The sequence below is a fragment of the Rissa tridactyla genome, chromosome 1 (assembly GCF_028500815.1).
Source record: "Rissa tridactyla isolate bRisTri1 chromosome 1, bRisTri1.patW.cur.20221130, whole genome shotgun sequence".
NCBI classification, from domain to species: domain Eukaryota; kingdom Metazoa; phylum Chordata; class Aves; order Charadriiformes; family Laridae; genus Rissa; species Rissa tridactyla.
The window spans coordinates 180,129,024-180,141,865 of NC_071466.1; the positions used below are offsets into that span (position 1 = coordinate 180,129,024).

The 12,842-nt window shown below is 43.0% G+C and overlaps 1 protein-coding gene and 1 long non-coding RNA gene across 2 annotated transcripts in view; one reads left to right on the forward strand and one right to left on the reverse strand.

The window, feature by feature from the left end:
- Nucleotides 1–11,474, reverse strand: part of MYRFL (myelin regulatory factor like) — a 44,545-nt gene extending 33,071 nt beyond the window's left edge. The window contains exons 1-2 of the mRNA XM_054182672.1: nucleotides 11,414–11,474; nucleotides 3,888–3,978 (exon numbers count right to left, since the gene is read on the reverse strand). Coding sequence (XP_054038647.1) covers nucleotides 3,888–3,978; nucleotides 11,414–11,459 — 137 coding nt within the window. The 5' untranslated portion in view covers nucleotides 11,460–11,474. The remainder of the gene's footprint in view (nucleotides 1–3,887; nucleotides 3,979–11,413) is intronic.
- LOC128900993 (uncharacterized) lies at nucleotides 334–11,511 on the forward strand. The gene is made up of 4 exons (XR_008463399.1): nucleotides 334–463; nucleotides 2,374–2,526; nucleotides 3,103–3,169; nucleotides 11,378–11,511. It is a non-coding gene; the product is annotated as an uncharacterized LOC128900993 (long non-coding RNA).
- The last annotated feature ends 1,331 nt before the right edge of the window (nucleotides 11,512–12,842 follow it).

Consider the following 12,842-nt stretch of genomic DNA (forward strand, 5'->3'; position numbering starts at 1 on the left):
CCATCGCGTTTTAACACAAACACCATTGCTGACTGATTATTTATACTGCTTGAATTTATCACTGCGGGGGGGGGGGGGGGGGGGCGGACCTCGATGCGCTGCTGAAACCTGAGCAAAGAATAACTCGTCACAGCGGGACGGGGAGGATCTGGGCAGCGGCGGCCGCTCGCTGCGCTGTGGGGCGCCGGCCGTTAGCCGCTCCCCGCCGCCATAACCCGCTCCCAGCCGCCCCTCGCCCGCCACAGCCCCAGCCAGCCAATCAGCGGCGGCCGCGGCGGCGCGCGCGGAGCGGCGGCTGGCCGGGCGAGCGGCCGCGGCGCTGAGGAGGCCATGGCCGGGGGGAACCGTGGCTGGGGGGTGCGCTCCGGCCCCAGCGGCCACCCTGGCGTGCGCCACGCCGGAACGGGGACCCCCGAGGGGATTGCGGGCTGGGAGCGACCCACGCCGGAGCCGAGGAAAACGAGTAAGGAGCGAGGAGCGGGAAGGAGAAGCCGTTACGCAGCGCACCGGCGGCAGTGGGAGGCACCGGGGGTGTGTGAGGGAGGGCGGTGACAAGGGGAGCGGGAAGGATGGAGAAGCGCTCGGTTTAAATTGAGCCTCGAAAAGGCAGGGGAAGGAGGGGTGGAGGAAGGGATGTTTCCCTAAGTGTTTGATTATTTATATTCTCTTTTTCTCAATGCACGAACCAGTGATCAAAAGGTTGTGTTAATTGGTAACGAATTAAAGTGAACATTTCTTGAGCCTAGGCTCTCTTGCCCACGGCAAAGGGTGCTCAGAAAGCATAGATCCATGCAGCGCCCCATGTAGTACCGTCGTCCAGCAGCCTCCATGTCACCTGCCATAAAGACACCTGCCGACAAAACACGACACCAGGCCAAGTTCAGGAAGAGCTGGGCTGCTTTCCCCTGCTACACAGAGCTACATAAGCAAGAGGCTCATCTCCCAGTTCACGTCCTATGCAGGGCCACCTCCACAAACGCTCAGGGTTGTTGGTAATCAGCACTGCACAGGGCAACACCCTTGTCACCCTGGTGAGGCAAGGTCCCTGCATGGCACAGCACCTTCAAACCCCAGGTGGGAGCATTACAGGGAGCAAGTGCAGAGGCATAGCGAGGGGAAGGCACTGACAGGCATTATGAGAGCCAGGGACTGGAGGCAGGACAGAGGAATCCTGGCTGGGAACCAAGAAATTCCACGTGATTCACAGCCACCTCTTTGCCAAACCCCGTAGCCAAGCAGGAAAGATTTATGTTTTAACACCCCTGCTTGGAGAGGATGTCGTGGAAAGCCAAACAACTTAAGTGTGGGCTGTGATTTTTAGTGTTCACTGGGTTTTGTCACTGAAACAGGTAAATCTCTGAAAACATGACCTCTCATTATTCCTTTCTAAAGAACTTCAGGCACACTACTGTGTACAAGAACATGTCAGCCCGTATTTTACTGTGCAGCATTCGCATGATTTTCAGGCAGCAAGTGAGTGTTCCCTTGTGTGCAGCTGACACTGAGCTTTGCTCTCAGCTTGACTCCCAACAGCTCACCCTGTTCACATACCTGAGGTTTGAGAGAAGGTTCTTGGTAATTTACTCTTTGGTACCTATGCTTGGTTATATTGTATTACATCTTCCTGTGATGCTTTGTTGTGCTTTTACACTTACAGTGTTTCTCCTGTCAGACAGTCTGTAAAAAATTACTCTCTTAGGGTGAGTTCCCACACTATGTAGCAAAACCACTTCATTCCTTCTGCATTGAAAATAGGAGCATCCTAAGTCAACAGCAGACCACTTCAGACCACATCCACAACCCTACATTTTGCATTAGCTTCAAATACATAGTTATTCTTAAAAAATAAATTTAAAAATTCCAAATTAGAATAATCCTTAGTGTCCTTCAAAACAAATTTTCTGATACTTTTAAATACTGTGTCTACTGCTCTAAACATTGTTTTCAACTTTTAATAGAGAGTTAGTAAACATTTGAATTATTATTTTTTTCTGTGGGTTACTTGATCCATAGCTACTGAATGCCAAATGTGCTGTGTAAAATTTAAAAAGATACATCCTTAGAAGTCCAAAACTTCCCTTCTACATACTTGGTTCATGTTCCTATTTTCAAAGGCTGCCTTGGGTACTCGATTTCTGCTTTAAGTTAGTCTTTCAGTAAAATGCACAGACAGAAGCTTTCTAGGAGAAAGAAAGTATTCGTGAAGTACAGAGATAGTAGGGATATTTCTGCAAGTTAGAACTTTACTGAAACTGGTATTGTGCTTTTTGAGGAAAAAATGTTCCGTAGTTGAAATGATTCTGTATTACAGACCTAGTATATCAATTAAATGCCTACGTGGGAAAGACATGGCGACCCTTGTTCTCCTTTCAGTGCTCAAGAGTAAGCTAGTACTGCAGGAAAAGACAAGGAGATCACATGGTGCTTTACATGTGGTGCAGTAGGACAATAAATGTAACGGCAATGGCCTGTCTGATGCAAGATGGTCTTTGATGGAGACTTCCAGATGCGCCCAAGACCTTGGTGGTAACAGCACCCTTTCCATTGCAGACTGCATTCAGTATTGCGTGTGCCGTTACGTTGATCTGCATTTTTTACATATATATATATATATATATGTATGTAAAGGTATATAGATGGAGGCTTTTAATATTTTTCTTCTTTGACATGTTTTGGCAAGTTCCTTTATGAGATTCTATTCTGTTTATGCACAAATAGTCTGCAGTACAGACAAATACTTCATAATTTTACTTTTAGAGATCTAACGATTCAGTAAATGTTCTTCTTAATCCCATAATTAATGAAGTATTACTGTAGTATCAGTGTAAAATCCCGTTGGGCCTCCAGATTGTTTTCTTGGCATGTGAATACTTAGTAGCACTGCAACTAAAATATCTAACATACCTAGGCTACATAGTAGCATATCTATACACATTTATATTTCTGCTATGTTTTGTGTATAAAAGCAAAAGAATAACATTTTAATGCTGCCATACAGGAGTTCAATAATCTGTTTAACCTGCATCACGTTTAGTCACTCTAAAAATAAAGGTTATGTATATTTTTATACAACCACCTCTTCATTCTTCTTTTCTTTTATAGCATGGGCAGAGAGACAATCAATTCATTATTCATGATTTAGAGGGGGTAGAAGCCTATTTAGCCCACTGTAAGTAAATACGTGTGCTGCTGAGTGTGTCCCGAATGAATCCCATGTTTAATTATTTTTAAAACATGCCCTCTTCCTCTGCTTCTTGGGAAGTGCAAGTGTCAGCCCATTAATAATATGACTGAACAATAGTCACCTGACAGTTGTCTAGATGAAAGATTTGGGTTTGAAGTCTTTGATAGATCTGTGCTGCATAACTTTCCACCCTTGACCATGACCCTTTGCATCTCTTAAAGTTAATCTCAGAAGAGATTAATGGACAGTTTATCTGTTCTGAATGAAGCATTAGGATGAAAACAGTAGCCCTGCTTCCCTCAAATTGGGAGATTTACATTATTCTCTCAATTTATTATACATTAAGTCTCACTTATATCACTTATTCTGTACATAAACACTAAACTCGCACTTACAGGAACGTTAAAATAACAGCTTTGCATTTAATGCCACAATCAGCGTAACAGTTGTGAATTATCCCAGACTTCATTATCATTCATTCTGTTGAACAAGACAACAACCATATTTCCATTACTGTCTTCAGTTCATTTTTCCAAGTCATCCTATACAGCTTCAAGTAAGTAACAATATCGAGAGTGCCACAGTTCTCTTGAAGCTCCAATTTCAGTTCTGACTGTTGCGTTCTGATTTTATCATGGCACTAATGAAAGCAATTCTAGAGATGTTGCTAAGGAGAGGAAGTACATGTTGCTGTAATACTTACAAAGTTCCAAACTCTACGTCACTACTGATGAATTCTTCCAACATACTTGTATCCACCATGGGATTCTCCAAGGCGCCATGGACATCTTGCCCTAAAATTAAAAACGTCAAAAAGACAGAATTTATGAGAGTGGAATTTGGAGGAGATCATCAGTACTTCAGATGAAGTAACACTGCCTGCTCTCCTGCGCAAAGGAAAACCAAATCCGTCCTGTTAGTCAGCCTGGGAGAAAGGACAATGGGAAATACAAAGTAAAAGGGGATGTGCAGGGGAAGACAAAGATGGTTTGACCATGGCAACCAGGCAAGCCCCAGCTCATGCATGGCATTAAGGCTTCACTGAATTGCTACAGCAAGGGGATGAAGGGCCCCAGTCTGCTACTGGAAGAAGGGGGTTTGATGGTAAGTTTGTACTCTCGTACATTTGGATCAAAACAGGTGATTGGGTCAAAGCTCAGCCATTGTCACACACAGATCCACTTTCTGCATTAGAGCTGCAAGTGGGTTTCTGAAACACACAGTTTAAAAATACACCATCCTGAGCTTAGAGAAAGCAAAAATAAAGCTTTAGAAATGTTCGGTGGCTTCCTTTTATTCTCCCCCAAAAAACCAGCCCACTAACATGTTAAACGTTTTAATGAATAGAAAGGTTCAGTACTTTGTCCTTTGTTGCTTGGTAACTAAAGGCTGTAAACAGATTTTATGATTATAATGTCTCCGGAATTCATGACAACTTTTGTAGAAAGTCAACCGGAACTCTACAAAAAAACACACGCGGAGAAGCACTCTGTAGGCTCCCCACCTCTCCAGTCAACCTTCCATAAACACGGGTGCGGCCAGTCAGAAAGCAAACAAGATAAGGACATGGAAGTTACTGCTCTCTCCAGCACATGGTTCTGTCCCACCGCTACACCAGATGAAATGGACTGGCCTACAAACCCGGAGCTGCCTGGCTCAGCCCCAAGCGGCTAACACCGACCTCTCCCCCTCAGCTCTGCAGTGGAGGGGGAGGATGCCAAAGGTCCATCGCTGTTGCTGAGCGCAGGAGCAGTAACTGCCAGTGGTGCTTTTACTGTCTTCTTGCTGTACCAGCATCAGATGTCTGCATGGCAAGGACTCATGCCATAAAATTTCTGTCTCTGTCTGACACGGTTCCTTCTTGACCCAATGTTTAGATGTTACTTAACCGCAAGCAGCAGCTAAAAATCCTTCCACCACCTTGCATGGGAATTCCCTCGTGTGTCTGTCTTAACACATAAATTCACATTGCTAATAAACATCAATTGCTTTGTGATCACAGATTAAGCTAGGCATCGTTTGCTTATCACAGACTTAATTTTGGCTGCCTTTCACTGCGAGATAGCAACTCGCAGGTGCGCTGCTTGCATCCTTGGATCCCAATATATTGGCGTCACATACAAATCTGTCCTCCGCACATCAGAGAAGGACAGATTCAATCAGTGCAGCGTACTTATTTGGCTCAGCAAAATTGTAACATGGAAAGTCTTGAGGTAGTGGTAACACGCTTTGCAAAACTAGCTGGAGAGTACCAAAGAGCCTGGCTTTCCTTTGCAGCCTTCATCAGACTAGTTGGATTCTCGTCTTTTTGTTCTTCATGTCTGAATTTAGGATATCCCCCCTTGAATGTCAAACACTTCTCCTTTTGCTAATGTAATGTAGTCCACAGGGAAATGATTCAACCACCTTCTCTTCCTTTTACCCGTCTGTTCCTCATGTTCAAAGGGCTTGGCCCTCATGCAGAATAATTTTGTTATTAACATGAGGCTAGAGGTCAGATGCGAAGTGTTTTTCCTGTACCACAAAACTAAGAATTCCTTATTCTGGCCAGAGACAAGGTCTTTCGAAGCACAGCTATGAATCAAACAAGGACAGGGCCTTTAATATGGGTGTCCCACAGTCCAGAGATCGGTTCTGTTGCTAAGTGGTGACAAGAGCAATATGTATCATCCCCTCTTAATCTCTCCACTTTGCATAAACAGTTAAATGGGGAGGAGGAGAAGGAAGGAATAAGTAATGCCAGTGCTGGGAGCGGAAGAAAGTACACCAGGAAGAAGATCGGCCACCACTAATGAAACCTTCTCAATGCAGGTTCACAGAGGGGCCAGTACATTTGGCCGCCCTGTAGAACTTGACTCTAAGAACTTTCTGTCTTCCTTTCTGATGTATTTTCCTAGCCTGTGGCATCACATGCTTGTATTGGCATCTGTTTCAGCAGCAGAGGAGCTGGTAGAATATGCAAATTCGTTTAAAATAGTGGCCTCCATTTCACAGGCACTCTATCACAGTAAGTACCTAATAGATACGGGCTTTAGGATGTTGAAGTACACCAATACTTGGTTGGGAGTTTGTTTAGTGTTCTTGTTGCTCTCTGGAAGTACGCAAGCCAGGCGCTGCCCTGGACATTCGGTGGCTGCAAGAGCAGAGAACTGTGTGTTCTCTGTGGTGGGATGAGCCCTGCCCAGAGGCCCCTGGGAACACAGAGCCTCCTGCGCAGGACTATGTGCCCAGCAAAGAGCTGCCAGAGGACACGCGGAGTCAGCAGCCTTTATCAGCTTGTGCTCGGGGATCTCTGTTCCCAGTCCACACTCCACACCGCAGTGTGCCCAGATATCTCCAGGAAGAGTCTGCACCAGGTGACACGTTCAAGTTGAGTGTCACTGCGCAGAGGACTGCCAGCTACCCAAGAAACTGGTGAAAGATGAAAGGCCAAGATGGTGACTGTGTTTCATACGCAGTTGTTTGCAGAACAGAGACTGCAGTCATAAACAGCATATGACTGTATTTTTCCCATTTCTCCATAAACTTGGTATTCTGTTGTTATCTCTCCTTCAATCTGAAGTCTAAAACCTCTCAGTTCTACCACCAGCTTCTGTTCCCCCATCCATTCTCGCCTAGCCTGTCCCCAGTCCCAACACCAGGCCCCCAAGGAGCGGTCTGAACTCCAGCCTCCTGATCTGGCAGTCGCTTGCTTCATCTCTCTCTCTTCGGCAGCCATCCCCCCTCCTTTCCTCCAGTCCGGAGGCTGTAGTCACCTGGCTCCTGAGCTTCACTTCATACTCCACTCTTCAGTAGCCAACAGTCTCAATCCCTGAATCACCCACCTCGATTAATTCTCCCAGCACCTCCATGTAGTGCCTTACATATGACCGCATTTAAATCAATTGCCTCCTTTTCAGTAGTATCTAAATGCAAAGGGAAGGATTGGGGACAGAGAACCAGAAACTCCTTGCAGTACGTTTTATATCTTTAATGGAACAGCTATTTCAGAGAAAGTCCCATGCAGTTGTGAATTTGGCTTGAACCACAGCCACCACTTTCCAAAGGAGTACCCAAATAACCAGGCTATTAGGGTGCTCTTTCATAGAATAGAATCATAGAATCATTTAGGTTGGAAAAGACCCTTGGGATCATCGAGTCCAACCATCATCTCCACTCTACAAAGTTCTCCCTTACACCATATCCCTTAACACCACATCTAAACGAGTCTTAAACACATCCAGGGATGGTGACTCCACCACCTCCCCGGGCAGCCTATTCCAGTGTCTGACCACTCTTTCTGTGAAGAATTTTTTCCTAATGTCCAGCCTAAACCTACCCTGCTGCAGCTTGCACCCATTCCCTCTTGTTCTATCACTAATTACCTGTGAGAAGAGACCAGCACCAACCTCTCTACAATGTCCTTTCACGTAGTTGTAGAGAGTGATGAGGTCTCCCCTCAGCCTCCTCTTCCTCAAACTAAACAGTCCCAGCTCCTTCCTTTCTGCAAACATAAATTCAGTCTGCGACCAATAAAATATTCTCTTAAGCTTTTTATATGGACTAAAAGTCAGTAATAAACTGATCGTTTCCTGACATTAAAACAGGATGCCAAGAGGTTCCCAGCCAAGTCCAGCTATTTGTAGCAAAATCTGTATTAAAACATCAGCTATTCCATACAGGGAACAATCCTTAAGTAACAGCTCGAGATGTAAAAAACCCACAGAGATCCTTAATAGCTGGTTGCTGAAAGGACAAATAACATTTGCTACAAACTCTTGCAACTTGAGGGAAATGTTTCTGCTTGAGAATTATTAACTGATTTTCATCTGAAGATAGTTTACCACTAAAACAGGCCTCAGCACTTTATGAGCTCCACTATATGGGCTCAGTGGAAAGTCCAGCTGAACCTCATGGACTTACAGGAAGTCTTACTTAGGGAGCTGATAGTTCATAAGCTTCTTTCATGTTAAAGGACTCCACGTACTGGTGACTGTTTGAACTGTTCAAGATAGTCTAGTTGATTTTGACTGGAACAGACCTGGACTCACCGGTAAAAGCTGCTGGGCCAGCAGAACTACGGAGGGGAACCTCAGGCACACGGCAGCAATAAACAGGAAAGGGTTAAGGACAAAACCTCTGCAGGTGGCAGAACTGCAGCCAGCCAGGACACACCACAGTCAACTGCAGGAAGAGCTGTAACATCCCAGGTGGTAAGGAGGGAGCTTCTGTCAAGGTAGATGGCTTTTTCCCAAAGTAACATCGTCCAGAGAAACAAATCTTATCCTGAATATTTTAAATTTCTCATTTCATCTTTTATTCCTGTTCCAATCTCTCATCCTTAAAATGGCATGAGACACCTTTGTGGTTTAAGTGTTTTGTGTTTAATAGCATGTCTGTTCTGTAGCTTAATTTATTTACCGAGAGCTCTTAACTATAATACCAGGAGCATGAATATACAGGGAGATGGTGATTCCACTAAGAACCTTCTTTAGAGCACAGAGAGCACCAAGACCAAACACACGCATTTCAGGCACCTCAGTGTTCCTTCCAACAACAACAAAAAACAGAAGACAGAGTTTATCAGTGTAACTAGGTTGGCCTGCATTCTGTTTCTCAACCCATTGATAACATCAGCAAGAACAGACAGCTCTGCTACACTTGGACAGGCACAGGAGCTAATCAGGAGCTCTGACCTTCTCCTGACAAACAGGAAGTTACTGATTTAAAAACCCAAGTATTTTTATTAAAAATTATTCATTTCAACTGAAATCATAGGAAAAACTGTTCGAAGATGAAATCTCTAGTGTGGGAGAAGTGAAACGAGACAGAGAAAGACAAGAACTTCCCAGACCAGCCACACAAGGAAAAGCCATTTACTCTTAAGAAAAAGCCAAGGTCAAATCCCAGTCAGAGTCATATGTAATCCAAGAGTCCTATTGACTACTGAAAGTAGTGATCAACAGGAAAACAAACATTATCTCCTTGTCCTTGAAAGAGTCCTCCTATTTCAGACTGTCCCCTCTCGATATTGTAAACACGACTTTAATGAGTGTCAAAAGAAATGTGCACTGTAAGGAACTAAAGCAATGGGGGAAATGGGACCTGTTTTGCCATTAATTTCAAATAAGCTTACAAAACAGATCTATAAGTGTGCTGAGTTGCCAGCTGGATGCATTTGGAAGCCAAACCTGAACCACTGACGAAGCAGAGAGACTTCCTCAGTGGCGGCATTCTCCACCCGATACTGCAGGACTCAGCTTTTTTTGTAGCCTTGAAAGACAATGTTCTAGCACTGCTATGACTAATCCTGGAGGCCACCAAGCAGTTTATTGCTCTTGCTGCACGAGGTGGCATTATAAAGGCAACCCACAAGCTGTAGTGCTAAGCTGGAGAGAGGCCGTCAGTTAAAGTTCGCCTTAACGTTCAACAGTGAGGCTAACCCCTGCTTGAAAATAACGCAAACCCTGCTTTTAAATCAGCTTGTTCCATTTTCCAACTTAGCTGTGGTTTAACAGCAAGAGGATACCAGCTACTGCGTGCTGAATGAATGATTAGCTCTTGTAGCCTTGACACTTAACTAATCTCAGCGTCCCGATAACTAAAGTCATCCATCTGACAGCATCCCTGCACGGCGTTAGCAGACCTTTGTCATACTGTAGCACAGAACCACACAACATTACTGAGGAAACCTCCCAAGATGTTTCTTTTTCCCGCAATTAAATGGAATTGACAGGGCTTCTCCTCCTTACACCGCCCCAGACAGATGTTCTATCAAACTACCTTCTAAAAAGAGTTAAATCAGTAATTCTAGAATTACAATCAGTAATTCTCAGTAAAGAGCACACACAGTTAAAATATCTGAGACACCTTCTACCATCAAAGTATCATTGTCACAAAAGCCAACAGAACCTAGCCCAAACTCCCTAGAGAGTCCTGTTTTCCAAGTCAGTTTCTAAAAAAAATTTCCTGGTATTTTATATAATTCATGTCCAACCCTATTTTGAGCATTTAACAGCTCTACAGTGCAGTACTTGAACAAATAGCTTGATAAAAACAAATATGTTTCTGAAAGCAAAGCCAAGTCCGTTTGTTAGCTTTTGATCCCCGTGACTGAAGGTGAACTTAAGAAATGTGGTATGAATTTGCTAAAACCTATGGACACATTTTCTGGCTAGCAGCCCTAGACTGGGGTTCACTGATTTAAATTTCTTGGCTCAAATACATTTTCTTTATCAATGCCAGAGAATCTTTACTTTCCTAGTTGGAAATTAAAACTCAAAAGTTTGAGTTGCCACCTCTCACTTTGGCCAACAGGCTGCCAGGAAAAAAAAAATTTAAATCACTTATTTAGCACAATGGAAATTAAATGCAGGGAAACAAAAATTGTCCACGTTATCCAAAACAGAAAAAGTAGTTTCCAAGTTACTCTGAGATCAGTATCACATGAGTACCTGCACAGGTAACAGAAGGAAAACAAATACAGAAAGAGAGGCTTGGAATTGAAAAGTTAACATATATAAAAAAAAGGCAAAGTGTAAATTGGAGGAAGGGAAAGAAAAGGTTTAGTAAAATAGTAAAAAAAACCCAAAACATAAGCCTTTGAACAGCCATTTTGAATCATGTTATGCCAGGGCCTGAGAAATGCAGTTTGATTATGGAATCTATTAGAAAGCAAATTTTGTGTTAAGAGAAAGGCAGGAGACTAATGGGACCTTACTTGAATGTAAAATGTCCTTGGGAAAAAGGCAGAAGGGCAGATCCCAGCCAAAAGACACAAAAAAAAAAAAAAATTAAAAAATCTGACTTCATCTTCTCAGAAGGATCCCAAGGATACTGCCACAATTACCATTTCACCAATTATAACGAGGCCATTTCAGAAGAATGATATTAGGGGAAAGAAAACCCTCTTTTAACCTGACATGTTATGACAGAGCAGGGAGGGAGCTCTCTAACCTCATGAAAACGGCTAAGATTTCAGAAGTGATAAATTGCAAGGAGACCTCAGCCACTTCCTGGTTTTTCTTCCTGACAACTACCACGGCAGCACTGCAGGCTCTGCTGGGTCCACCCTTCCCTCAGTCTTCTGGCCGAAGCACAAAGATAAAGGCACTTCTGGTATCAACTTACACAATAACTTTGTGTAAATAGGGTTTTGGGGCTCCTTCTTCTTCAACTAACTCCAAACAATTATTGTATTTTTGCTGCCACCAGGAATTATCAAGACTCTCTCTCAAATTCGATTCTTACCTTCAAAGAACTGCTGCAAGGCCTCATTTTCTCCCACCACATCCATGAAAAGCCAGCAGAAGTGTTTTGCTTTCCTACTGCTTGAAGAATCCCACTGAGAAAAACGCACTGTCTCTCTTCCAGGTGACTACGAACGTGCCAAGGAACACATCATGGTTTTGTCAGAGGTTTCAATGACTTTGTCCCAGCTGATTTCATTCCTCCATAACTAGAGCCAGGGCTCTACTTAAATTCTGCTACACGTAAAGGAGAATCTGACAAAGCTTTTGATGCAAGATGAAGGTGATGTGTGTTCTTCTGTTTACTGTGTCTAATGCTCTTGTTTTAAGGACCTTTGGTCCCAGTACTAACCATAAGTACACATGCGCAAAAAAAACGCAGCAATAAAAATTACATGTCTTGTCTCTGTACTTTCACACAGGTGATGTAATTAATGCTACTGATGAAAGCAATAGTAATCAAAAATGCAAGAGCATCAAAAATGCAACCATCACCGGTTTCACTGTATGTACTGTCCCATTTAAGCTCCTGAGCGTCAAGACTCTCCAAATGTCTAAAAAAAAAAAATTACATCTCACAACAGTTTGACTATAGGGAAGCAGAACTTCTACATTATTATTATTATTAACAAAACTAAATCAGAGATTAACCTGTTTATCTAAGGTAACATTGAAAAACACATGGAAAAGCTGAACATTGAACAAAGGTCTTTTAAGGCTAATAGCAAACGCAATTTCACTTTCTTTAAATTGATCTTTGTACACTGAAAATTGTCCCTGTTCTGTCACCCCTAGACAAAGAGCAGAAAAATATTCAGACATTTTGAGTATGTATCTGTTAAGAGGCATTTGGTTGTGAACAAAAGCTTCAGTGAAGTCAGTAAGTCTGGAACAAGGCTATTTTCTAAGTTCAGAAAGAACTCAGAAACATTCTTAGAAAAGAACATTCACCAGGCAAATAAGTGTTGCGTAATTTTTAGAAGTCCCAGACACTCAGAGTGACACAGGTTTCTCATGAGAGGCAGCTTATACTAAAAAATGTAAAAGAGACTTTCGGGGAAGGGACTTGAAGACAGAAGCAAACCCATCAGTATTTCCAAGACGTTGATGTGATTAAGCCAAAGTCATCACCACTGAAATACACCGGGTACATCTTTGTAGTACTTAGGATAAGAAAATACCTCAGTATAATAAACTTTAGATCCATTTATGGCTTGACACTCTCATGTATAAAAAGGACTCTTCTCTCTGCTTGAATGAGCAACACTTGTCAAGAATTATTAAGTCAGAATAGCAGCAGCTATCATTTAACTACTGTTAACTAATCTGGGAAACGGTTTGGTTTCATTGTGTAAACTAAAGATTAACAATCATTTAGGAAGCATTTAGGAGCTTAACATAATACCAACAAACACAGCTTGTTTTCTAAG